Below are 13,183 nucleotides of genomic sequence, written 5' to 3'. Positions count from 1 at the left end.
ATTGGAGAATTGCTATTAGAATAAGTTTTGAGAGTATCTTATGTCATCTTTAAAAACGAGACATTGTAATATTTTAACAGTGATGATAAGTGATGCATCACAACCTCCTGTTTTTAGTTTTTGTTTGTTTTTTTTTCTAAAGAATTTAAAACATAAACATATGCAAACAGAATAGCACAATGAACCTAATGGTCATCTTCAACAGTTATCGACTCATAGCCGATTTGTTACACACTCCCTGAACCTTCCCCTGATATTACTTGAAGCGAATACTAGTAACAAAATCATCTCATCTCTAAGCATTTCCATATGTATCTCTAAAAAAATTCTTCTCTAAACAAAACTGCAATACTATTACTACATCTAAAACACTAACAGCAATCCCTTAACATCATCAAATCTCCCATGTGTTCAAACTGCCAATTGTATCATGAATGTCATATTTTCTTTTAACAAAATATTTGAGTCAGGATCCAAATAAGGTCCACACATTGCAGTAGACTTTTAAAGAAATCAACAGACTCCCCTTCCATTTCTCTTTTTTTTTACCCTCTCAAAACTTATTTATTGAGAAAACATCTTTCTTTCCCGTTCTTTCCTTCAGTCTGGATGTGGCTGATTACATCTTTTGGTGTAATGTAATATATTCCTCTAACCCCTGTATTTCCTAAAAATTGGAAATTAGATAGAAAGACCTGGTTAGATTCAGGTTTGAGCTTCTTGTTTGTTACTGCTTTCTTCCATCAGAAGGGACGTAATGTCTGGGTTTCACTTTTTTTGTGCTGTGAGCAGCCACTGATGTTCAGCACCAAGTCTCAGTATTTTGGGTTTTCCCAGGACCCCAGGTTCTCGTTTGTTCACTGTCACTCAGTGAGCTGGGGCATCTGGTCAGACCTAAGGTCTTCAGTTTTAGCCAGCTAAGAACTTTCAGGGACCCATCACCCCAAAGTTATGCTTTTTCAGAGTGATTTTGTGAAAATAAACATATTCAATTCATGAAACTTCAGTACATAAATAAAATTAAACCAAAATATAGAACAAAGACAAATTTTTAAAGTATATGAAGTCTTTCTATTCTTACTTGAAGTATACTGTTCTTACTTGATGAATGGCATCATTATTTTGAGCTTCCTTTGCCATAATCTGTTCCTACTTGTTGGTTAAATACCTATTGTGTATTCTGTGCTAATTTTGCTTTACTACTTATTTAATGCTCTTTAAAAACCAGGATATCTGAATATGTAAATCTTGAATTTCATGCAACTGGTGTCCTGCAGTAGAACTGCAAGCAGAAGCATACCTCTACAGTTCTCTTTTCTTTTCTTTATGTTTTTTTTTTTTTTTGTGGGTACATAGTAGGTGTATATATTTATGGGGTACATGAGATGTTTTGATACAGGCATGCAATGCATAGTAATCACATAATGGAGAAAGGGTGTCCATCCCCTGAAGCATTTATCCTTTGTGTTACAAACAGTTCATTTATGCTCTTTTAGTTATTTTAAAGTGCACAATTAAATTATTATTGGCTATCATCACCCTGTTGTGTTATCAAATACTAGGTCTTATTCATTCTTTCTAACTTTTTTTCTACCCATTAACCATCCCCACCTCCCCACTAACCCCCCACTATCCTTCCCAGCCTCTAATAAACATCCTTCTACTCTATGTCTATGAGTTCAATTGTTTTAATCTTTAGATCCCACAATAAGTGAGAACATGCAATGTTTGTCTTTCTGTGCTTGGCTTACTTCACTTAATGACCTCCACTTCCATCCATGTTGTTGCAAATGACAGGATCTCATTTCTTTTTTATGGCTGAATAGTACTCCATCGTGTATATGTGCCACATTTTCTTTATCCATTCATCTGTTGATGGACACTTAGGTTGCTTCTAAATCTTGGCTATTGTGCACAGAGCTGCAACAAATGTGGGAGTGCAGATATCTTTTCCAAATACTGATTTCCTCTCAGTATTTGGAAAAGATTGCTGGATCATATGGTAGCGCTATTTCTAGTTTTTTGGGAAACCTCCAAACTGTTCTCCATAGTGGTTGTACTAATTTACATTCCCACCAACCAGTGTATAAAGGTTCTCTTTTCTCCATATCCTTGCCAGCATTTGTTGTTGCCTGTCTTTTGGATATAAGCCATTTTAACTGGGGTGTGATGGTTTCTCACAGTAGTTTTGACTTGCATTTCTCTGATGATCAGTGATGTTGAGCACCTTTCATATTCATGTTTGCCATTTGTATTCTTTTAAGAAATGTCTAGTCAAGTCTTTTGCCCATTTTTTGATCGGATTATTAGATTTTTTTCCCATAGGGTTGTTTGAACTCCGTGTATATTTTGGTTCTTAATCCCTTGTCAGATGCATAGTTCGCAAATATTTTCTCCTGTTCTGTGGATTGTCTCTTCACTTTTTGATTGTTTCCTTTGCCATGTGGAAGCTCTCTTTTTTTGAAACGGAGTCTCATTCTGTCACCCAGGCTGGAGTGCAGTATCGCAATCTCAGCTCACTGCAACCTCCGCCTCCCGGGTTCAAGCAATTCTCTGCCTCAGCCTCCCAAGTAGCTGGGATTACAGGCGTGCGCCCCCAGCCCGGCTAATGCTTGTATTTTTAGTAGAGACGGTATTTCACCATGTTGGTCAGGCTGGTCTCGAACTCCTGACCTCATGATCTGCCCACTTCAGCCTCCCAAAGTGCTGGGATTACAGGCGTGAGCCACCCCACCTGGCCGCTGTGTGGAAGCTTTTTAACTTGATGTGATCCCATTTGTTAATTTTTGCTTTGGTTGCCTGTGCTTGTGGGGTACTACTCAAGAAAATTTGCCCAGACCAGTGTCCTGGAGATTTTTCCCCAATGTTTTCTTGTAGTAATTTCATATTTTGAGGTCTTAGATTTACAGGTCTCTTTTCCGAAGCAGGCCTGAGACTTACTGATCTTTCCCTTGTATTCAGATGGCTCTCTTCTGAGCTGGAGCAAGTTTGCCTCTATCCTTTCCTCTCTTTTTATTTCTCTATCCTTCCTCCCCTCTTTTCTTTCTTCCTTCATCCTTCCTTTCTTCCCTTTATTTTATTCCCTCTTTCCTTCCTTCCATCTTTCTTCCTTCCTTTTTTCCTCTCTTCCCTCCTTCCTGTCTTCATTTCTTCACTCATCCTTTCTTCCCTCTTTCTTATACTCTTTCCCTTTCTCCCTTTCATCTTTTGTTCTCTTTATTTTTTAGCCACTGTGGTATTCTCTTCCCTAGTTGTACTCTTAAGCCTCATTTCACTGATACCATCTATGTTGATGCGAAGATAATCTTGGTAATGTTAAAATGTGAACCTGATTGTCTGTGCCCAAAACTATCTTTCCAAATGCATACAGATATAGTCAGCCATTTAACACACCCTGATAACTTCAAACTGTGTACTAGGGGTACAGAGGAGACAGACAAGTTATGACATGATGGGAATGCTGACAAGAATAGGTACAAATAAAGTACTGTGTGACAACTAACAGGTGACCCTGCTAGGGGAAACTGGGGAGGGGCTTCATCTGGGAAGTGACATTTAAGCTGAGTCTTCAAAGAATATGGTTAAGACAGTATATTTGTGTCCAGGCGCAGTGGCTCATGCCTGTAATTCTAGCAGTTTGGGAGGCCAAGGTGAGCGGATCACGTGAGGTCAGGGGTTTGAGACCAGCCAGGCCGACATGGCAAAACCCCGGCTCTACTAAAAATAGAAAAATTAGCCGGGCATGGTGGCGTGCACCTGTAATCCCACCTACTCCGGAGTCTGAGGCTGAGGCAGGAGAATCTCTTGAATGCAGGTGGCAGAGGCAGCATTGAGCCGAGATCATGCCACTGCCCTCCAGCCTGGGTGAATAGAGTGAGACTCCGTCTCAAAAAAAAAAAAAAAAAAAAAAAAGACAACATATTTGTGTAAACATAGTTAAGGAAAACTTAGTATGTTGTTTTATTGAGGCATTGACCCCAAGTTCTTAGCTAATGGACTTGACTTTTATATATAGCAACAACTTACATATATATCAACTTTGCCTATTAGAGAAAGTGAGCCTGACAATATGTTGTTTCCGTCATATGTATGCGAAAATGTGTAAGTGTAAAATATGTTTATCAGCTTCCCATCTAATTTGTAGTGGGACAAAAATAACTTTTAGGTATGGGAGCTTTGGCATGTGGGTAAACACAGTCACCTTTCTTTCCCCGCTGTGGCAGGATCCTCTTTTAGGTAGTAGTGAAAGAGGACTGCCTTCCATGCTCCCATTATGTGAACTCCTGAGTTGTTGTAAGGGTCTACAGACCCACAGGTGTGCTGAGTTATCATTTTTCTGGGTTTTAAGGTCTCCCATATAGATGTATTCCCATGTTTCTAGTATGTATAAAAGAAGTATTGTTGCTACTCTAGTACATAACTTTTTTTTTTGAGATGAAGTCTCATTCTGTCACCCAGGCTGGAGTGCAGTGGCATGATCTTGGCTCATTGCAACCTCCACCTCCTGGTTCAAGCGATTCTCCCACCTCAGCCTCCCTAGTAGCTGGGATTACAGGTGCCCGCCACCACACCCAGCTAATTTTTGTGTTTTTAGTAGAGACAGGGTTTCACCATGTTGGCCAGGCTGGTCTCGAACTCCTGACTTCAGGTGATCTGCCCGCCTTGGCCTCCCAAAGTGCTGGGATTATAGCCATAAGCCACCATGCCTGGCCCAGAACCATTTAGAAGTATCACTGGAGCTGTAGTATTAGCTCTCTGTCATTATGTATAGTTTTAAACAATAGATACTAAAATAAAATTACTATCATGTATGTTCGGAGGTGTGTGTGTGTTTTTTGGTTAAGAACTTTTTGAACATTTCTGAACTAAAAGGAATCTTCATAAAATAGATAATGATGATGTTTGAACAACATTTGAATGTACTTAATGCCACTGATTTGTACACTTTAAAGTGTTAAATCTTCTCCTATGTATATTTTACCACAATAAAAAGTATTTAAAAAATTTTAAAACTTAAAACAAGATATATACACAGAAAATAAAGGGATTTTCACATTTGAAGAAACTGGACACCACTGTCCTAGAACTTTTATTAATTTGGCAAATGCGTAGCCAGCACCAAGCGAAATGCACATGGTGGTCTCACGCTACAAGTCTGAGGTTTCATCAAGAGCCTTACAAATCAGCTCCTGTCTCCATTGCAAAATATACAGGTTCAAAATGTGTATTCATCTAAAACACAGAGACTACTGTGTTCTTATGGGTAAACAAACATTTTCTGTTCAAAGTACACTATTTAGATATAATGAATAAATACTATATGTATTCATCACTCAACAGTGTCTGAAGGTTCACAGTGTGTCACATGCTACATGTCAGGTGGAATGCTACATGTCAGGCAAGCCATGCTCTCTCCTGTGACTTTAAGTATTGAGAGAAACAGAGGTCGCTGCATTTCTGGGGCCTGCCACCTAGCAGGGATGGTGCTCAGTGCTTCACTCATGAATGCGTAATTGCACAAGATGATGACTGTGATGTAACTTTGCTCTGTGGTAAGGTCAGTGAAAGGACAAATACATGAGGCTTTGCAGGCATGTACAGGGAGGGACACCAAGTGTTGGGGGATGGCTTAGAGAAGGGCTTCCTGAAGAAGTGATAGTTCAGCTGAGGTTTGAATAATGAACAAGTAGAGACAACACTCATGAGAGGAAGTTAACCACATTTCCCCTCTCAGACTCGACTCTTCTCCCCAGTAGCGGGTATCATGTGTTCTTCAGTATTCCACCCCGGCATGTAGCATTTGATGCATTGTGAACCCTCAGTCACTATTGAGTGATGAATAAACATATAGTATCTACTCATTATATCTAGATAGTATACTTTGAACAGAAAATGTTACCCATAAGAACACAGTATTCTCTGTATTTTACACGAATACACATTTTGAACCTGTATATTTTGCAATGGAGACAGAGTAGTTGATTTGTAAGGCTCTTGGTGAAACCTCAGAATTGCAGGATAAGACCACCATGTGCATTTCTTCAAGAACAAAGACAGTATGGGGCAGGGGTGGGGCTTGTATATGCCTTAGGTATAGATCATCTTTGTGAGTGGAGGAGAGGATTGGAGAAATGATTAGACCCACAGTGAGAGGGTCTATGTGAGCAGGTACATATAAATGGAGTCTTGCTAGGGAACCTGCATTGGCCAAAGTAAAACTTAATATTTTTTGATGTATAACTTTTGCATTGTTTCTAATCCTAAATCAAATTTTGGATCAGAATGAGCTTCCATAGCAAAGACATATCTATATATACACACACACATACATACACACATACACACACATACACTAACACACACACACACGGACACACACAAATAAGGATAAGTAACATAAAATGCTCTGCTGGAGGCTTAAAAAGCAATGCTGCATGAGTTGAGTCATTTTGGAAAGGGTGAATTAGCAATATATATTATTCTATAATTAAAAATTCAAGTTGTCCGAGTTTTAAAAAGCTCTCTGAAAGAGCACAAAGAAATGTGATTTTGAAAACGTATAATACAGTCAGCATAAAACCACTATTTCCTTTGTGTGAATGAACATTTCCCATGTAATTAATTTACTGACAATAGATACTTCAAATCCTTCTACCAGATATGTAAAAATTTTTTTCTGAAATGGATTGAAAACAGAAAACTATTCATGATGAATATTTTCCTCAGAAATTTCGGTCTGGAAAACTGTCTTGCTTTGAGTTACATTTTCTGGAGTTCTCAAAATGTCAATAATGTCTGAATTAAACTCTTTGAATTGAAAAAAAAATGCTCTGCTGGAAGATCAGTTAAGGCTTCCTAATGTAAACAAAGATGTAATAATTAAGGAGAATTGTTTCTGTAGTAGACTCTTGTTACTACTGATATTATTTTTGCAAAGAACTAGATGTGGTGCAAGACAAATCGCATGCCCCAAATTCACCAGTTACACCTAGTAAATGTATGATTGGTAGGTTCTCCCTCAGTACTAGTCTAATAAATAAACCTTACTTTGCTTCTAAATCTAGGGACTTGGGATAGTGAATTGCTTTCAACTTTTATTTTTATTTTATTTTATTTATTTTTATTTTTTGAGATGGAGTCTTGCTCTGTCACCAGGCTGGAGTGCCATGGCGCAATCTTGGGTTCAAGTAATTCTCCTGCCTCAGCCTCCCGAGTAGCTGGGATTACAGGCACGCACCACCACGCCCAGCTAATTTTTGTATTTTTAGTAAAGACAGGATTTCACCGTGTTGGCCAGGATGGTCTCCATCTCTTGACCTCGTGATCTGCCCACCTCAGCCTCCCAAAGTGCTGGGATTACAGACGTGAGCCAATGCGCCTGGCCTCAACTTTTTATTATATGTCAAGTCCCAAGATAAATATTAAATTGTTCAAATAAATTTTACGGTTTTTATTATGTTGTTGCCATTGAAGACATAGGACCACTTATAGCATCAGATTCTTTTTATAAAATTGGCAAATAAAAAGTTTATTTATGGTGTTCCAACATGATGTTTTGATATATGTATAATGAGTAAATCAAGCTAATTAACATTTCTATCACATTACATAAATTTTTTTTTGTGATGAGAACATTTAAAAATCTACTTTCTCAGCAGTTTTCAAGTATACAGTGTGTCTTAGTCCATTCAGGCTGCTATAACAAATACCGTAAAGTAGATGGCTTATCAACAATAGACATCTATTGCTCAGAGTTTTGGATACCCAGAAGTCCAAGATCAAAGCACGGGGATATTTGGTGTCTGATGAGGGCCCCCTTCCTTTATAGATGGTGCCTTCCCGCTGCATCTTCACATGGCAGAAGGGGAGAACAAGCTCCCTAGGGCCTCTTACTGATCCCACTCAGGAGGGTTCTGCCCTCACGATTTAATCTCCTCCCAAAGGCTCCACCTCTTAACACCATCACCTTGAAGGTTTCAGCGTATGAATTTTTGGGGGATACATTGAGGACATAGCACATAACTGCAGTCACCATGCTATCCAGTAGCTCTCCAGAACTTATTCTTCCTGTCTAAATGAAACTCTGTACTCTTTGATCAACATCTCCCATTTCCTCTCATCCCTCTCTCACCAGCCCCTGGTAATTACCATTCTAGTCTCTGCTTCCGTGAATTTGACTTTTTTTGATTTCAGGTTTATGTGAGATTGTACAGTATTTGTCTTTCTGTGCCTGGCTTATACACTCAGCATAATACTACTCCAGGTTCGTCCATGTTGTCAAAAATAACAGGATTTCCTTCTTTTTTAAGGCTAAATCGTCTTCCATTGTATATATATAGCACATTTTCTTTTTTTTTTTTTTCAAGATACATGATAGAATTTTAATATCTCATAATTATTCAGTTGCTTCATCCCACATTACATACATAACAATTTCGGAATAACAGCATTAATACAACCACCACCAATATGATTTCTGAAAGTCAAAAAGAAATTGTTTTTGCATTTGATCTTATTCTCCTCCCATTTTTATATATTTACATGGTCAGAACATTTAGCAACTACAGATTATTCTCCGTCCCTTTAAGAAAAAAAAAAAAAAATTGGCACGGTGCAGTGGCTCATGCCTGTAGTCCCAGCACTTTGAGAGGCCCAGGAGGGCAGATCACCTGAGGTCGGGAGTTCAAGACCAGCCTGAGCAACATGGAGAAACCCCATCTCTACTAAAAATACAAAATTAGCCAGGCATGGTGGCACATGCCTGTAATCCCAGCTACTTAGGAGGCTGAGGCAGGAGAACCGCTTGAACCCAGTAGGCGGAGGTTGCGGTGAACCAAGATCACGCCATTGCACTCCAGCCTGGGCAACAAGAGCGAAATTCCATCTCAATATATGTTTAATGCTTACCACTAGTCCTTATGTTGTCTTTCTAGTTGTTTGGGTCATCTGAAGTTCATTTGCCAATGGATTTCTCTTTAAAGACTGAAAAGAACTGTATTTCTTGAGTTCTTGCATACAGGTAATAGTCTGTTCCCTTTTATACTTAAATATCAGTGTTGATGGGCATAAAATCCTTGGCTTACACATTTTTTCCTCAAGTATATATATATATATATTTTTTTTTTATTATTATACTTTAGGTTTTAGGGTACATGTGCACAATGTGCAGGTTTGTAACATATGTATCCATGTGCCATGTTGATTTCCTGCACCCATTAGCTCGTCATTTAGCATTAGGTATATCTCCTAATGCTGTCCCCGCCCCCTCCACCCCCCACCCCACAACAGTACCCGGAATGTGATGTTCCCCTTCCTGTGTCCATGAGTTCTCATTGTTCAATTCCCACCTATGAGTGAGAACATGCGGTGTTTGGTTTTTTGTCCTTGCGATAGTTTACTGAGAATGATGTTTTCCAGTTTCATCCATGTCCCTACAAAGGACACGAACTCATCATTTTTTATGGCTGCATAGTATTCCATGGTGTATATGTGCCACATTTTCTTAATCCAGTCTATTGTTGTTGGACATTTGGGTTGGTTCCAAGTCTTTGCTATTGTGAATAGTGCCGCAATAAACATACGTGTGCATGTGTCTTTATAGCAGCATGATTTATACTCCTGTGGGTATATACCCAGTAATGGGATGGCTGGGTCAAATGGTATTTCTAGTTCTAGATCCCTGAGGAATCGCCACACTGACTTCCACAATGGTTGAACTAGTTTACAGTCCCACCAACTGTGTAAAAGTGTTCCTATTTCTCCACATCCTCTCCAGCACCTGTTGTTTCCTGATTTTTTAATGATGGCCATTCTAACTGGTGTGAGATGGTATCTCACTGTGGTTTTGATTTGCATTTCTCTGATGGCCAGTGATGATGAGCATTTCTTCATGTGTTTTCTGGCTGCATAAATGTCTTCTTTTGAGAAGTGTCTGTTCATGTCCTTTGCCCACTTTTTGATGGGGTTGTTTGTTTTTTTCTTGTAAATTTGTTTGAGTTCATTGTAGATTCTGGATATTAGCCCTTTGTCAGATGAGTAGGTTGCAAAAATTTTCTCCCATTCTGTAGGTTGCCTGTTCACTCTGATGGTAGTTTCTTTTGCTGTGCAGAAGCTCTTTAGTTTAATGAGATCCCATTTGTCAATTTTGGCTTTTGTTGCCATTGCTTTTGGTGTTTTAGACATGAAGTCCTTGCCCACGCCTATGGCCTGAATGGTATTGCCTAGGTTTTCTTGTAGGATTTTAATGGTTTTAGGTCTAACATTTAAGTCTTTAATCCATCTTGAATTAATTTTTGTATAAGGTGTAAGGAAGGGATCCAGTTTCAGCTTTCTACATATGGCTAGCCAGTTTTCCCAGCACCATTTATTAAATAGGGAATCCTTTCCCCATTTCTTGTTTTTGTCAGGTTTGTCAAAGATCACATTTTCTTTATCCATTCATCCACTGATGGATACTTAGACTGACTCTATATTTTGGTTATTGTGAATAATGCTGCAGTTAACATGAGCATGCAGATATCTTTCAAGATACTGATTTCATTTTCTTTGGATACATACCCAGAAGCTGAATTGCTGGATCATATGGTAGTTCTATTTTTAATTTTTTTAAAATCCTCCATACTTTTTTCCACAGTGCCTCTACTAATTTACATTCCCACTAACAATATACAAGAGTTCTCTTTTCTCTACATGTTTGCCAACATTTATTATCTTTTGTTTTTTTGATAAAAGTCCTTATGACAGGTATGAGGTGATATCTCATTGTAGTTTTAATTTGAGTTTCCCTAAGTATCAGATTCTTAATGTTTTGGTCAAAGAGACATGTATTAAGATGAATAGCAAGAGTCGTGGCAGTAATGATCAAACATAACTACTATGGTTACAATACCTAAGGGAGAATTCCTCACTCATTTAAAAATTGGCGCCTCCTCATTCCATAATGAGAGAAATGAGTGAGAAAAAATGTAACAATAATGGCATTTCCTTTATACTATTTAAGAGACTCTAATAATTATTCTTGCATATATTCTTTTTCTTTCTAGGAAAAGCCATTGACAAAATCTCTGCAACGTGGAGAAGACCCCCAGTTTGATCAGGTGTGTGATATATATGTTATATACTAGTTTTCCTTTATTTCATCATTCACGCAAGGCAAGGCCTGCATGCTCACTATTGTTGTATGGATGAACATCCTCAAAGAGGATATGGGTATGTGGTCTTAAGAAGTGTACCCTGCAGTTTTCATGGTTGTGGTTTATAACTGTTCAGTAAATGCCTATTGGTTAGAATCAAAAAGAACTGGAAAGTATTGGGATGAGTAGGTCTTCAATTGATTATTTCCTAAATCTTTACATATCAGAATTAAAGAAACCAAGAAAAGAGAGTTTAAAGGATATTCCATTCCTTTAAAAACTTGAGATTCTTCTAAATAATTGATACTATGTGATGATGAGATCTCTGCACTAGAGTTTATTCTTGTTTTCATCCAACATTTTTTGGAAGGCCCACTATTTGCTTGATGCTGTGCTAGGTACCAGTGATACAAAATCTAAGATAAGTTTTAGGCCTTCAAGAATTCACAGTCTTGTGAGAAAGATACTACCTCAAAAATAAGTATAAAACAGTATAGGATCTTAGATTCTAATAGAGAAAATAATACATGAACAAAATGATTTAAGACAGAATAAATACAAAGTAAGTCCTTTGAAAATAGGTTAGGACTAGTAAAAGAACATTCAACTCTAAACAGTAGGTAATAAACATATGAAATCAGGATCTGATAGATTCTGGTTCAGTAACTTCAGGAAGGCCCTAGACATGTTTAAAAATGATGGATAACAGGACATCCGAGGAGGCTGGAGGTATGTTTGTGAAGTTTCCTAAACTTTTGCAGTTAATGTCAAAAAGGACATTATGTTCTTCAAAAACCTCAGTTGGTGCCAACGTCGGATACAAAATACTGCTAGATATTCCCTGGCTTGCGCTAGTACGGTGATTTTATGGTCTAATGAAAAACATACAGAGTGTATACTTTCTGTAGGGCTTTGAAATTGCCTTTAATGTGAAATCCAGAGAAAGTCTCCCTGGCTGTACAAATTTAGACTTGTGAGATCCAGAAATATCATGATTGTACAGACAAAATCCTTTGTTTTCTATTTTATGAGCCGTTCTGTGAAGGAGACCTCACAGGTTTATGCTCACAGCCAGCCCTGCAAGGGTGGCGTGGCTCTGGGCCTGCTCTGTTGCCAGCCGAGCTAGCCATTTTCCAGAATGCCGGTGAAATGGAAGATGGGCCTCATCTCTTTGTGCCATGACACTATCTTCTCTAGTCACATTGTCCACTGTTGTTGTCACCTGGCAGGTGCCGAGGTGGTCAGAGACCCTTGGTGAATATGGTATATGATGTTTGGTGTTACCATTTTGGAAATGTGGCAAGTTGTGGCTTTTTAAGAATAAATAGTGCTGGGCGCAGTGGCTCACACCTGTAATTCCAGCACTTTGGGAGGCCGAGGCAGGTGGATCTCCTGAGCCCAAGAGTTCAAGACCAGACTGGGAAACATGGCGAAACCTTGCCGCTATCAAAAATACAAAAAAAATTAGCCAGGCGTAGTGGCACATGCCTGTGGTCCCAGCTATTCAGGATGCTGAGGTGGGAGGATCACTAGAGGAGGTGAAGGTTGCAGTTGAGCCGAGTTCACGCCACTGCACTCAAACCTGGGTAACAGTGAGACCCTATCTCGAAAAAAAAAATGTAAATACTTATCACCTGTCTTTTGTTATCTTTCCCCTCTATTTTATATTCTTTATCTCTTTGTCCTATTAAATTATCACTGTGCTTTCTTCAAAAACATTTTTCTCCAGCTTAATGTACCTCTCTTTATCCTCTGAGAAAATGGTTCTAAATTTTAACTTTGCAGATAATAGTAATCCCAAATAACTAGGCTTAAACACAATTTCTCATTTGTTACTCAGCTTTCTATTTCTGAATCTCAGTATTGTGGAAAAGACATGACGTTTGGAATTAGACAAACCTGGGTTTAAATCCCACCTTTGTCACTTAATTAGCTATATTACTTTTAACTTTGCATCTCCAAGTGTTGTCCATGGATCTGTGTCATCAGCATCACCTGGGAGCTTGCTAGAAATGCAGACTGTCAGCCTGGCCCCAGAACTGCTGCATCCG

General features: G+C 38.6%; 1 protein-coding gene across 3 annotated transcripts in view; it reads left to right on the top strand.

Moving 5' to 3' along the window:
- Positions 1-13,183, top strand: part of FRY (FRY microtubule binding protein) — a 461,448-nt gene that overhangs the window by 246,614 nt on the left and 201,651 nt on the right. For all 3 annotated transcript variants that reach the window (XM_032150526.2, XM_058437701.1, XM_058437702.1), the window contains one exon: positions 11,043-11,096. In XM_032150526.2, the coding sequence (XP_032006417.1) occupies positions 11,043-11,096 (54 nt within the window). The remainder of the gene's footprint in view (positions 1-11,042; positions 11,097-13,183) is intronic.

Source organism: Hylobates moloch, unplaced genomic scaffold, assembly GCF_009828535.3.
Source record: "Hylobates moloch isolate HMO894 unplaced genomic scaffold, HMol_V3 SCAFFOLD_4, whole genome shotgun sequence".
Classification (NCBI taxonomy): Eukaryota; Metazoa; Chordata; class Mammalia; order Primates; family Hylobatidae; genus Hylobates; species Hylobates moloch.
This window is presented reverse-complemented; position numbering and strand designations above follow the sequence as displayed.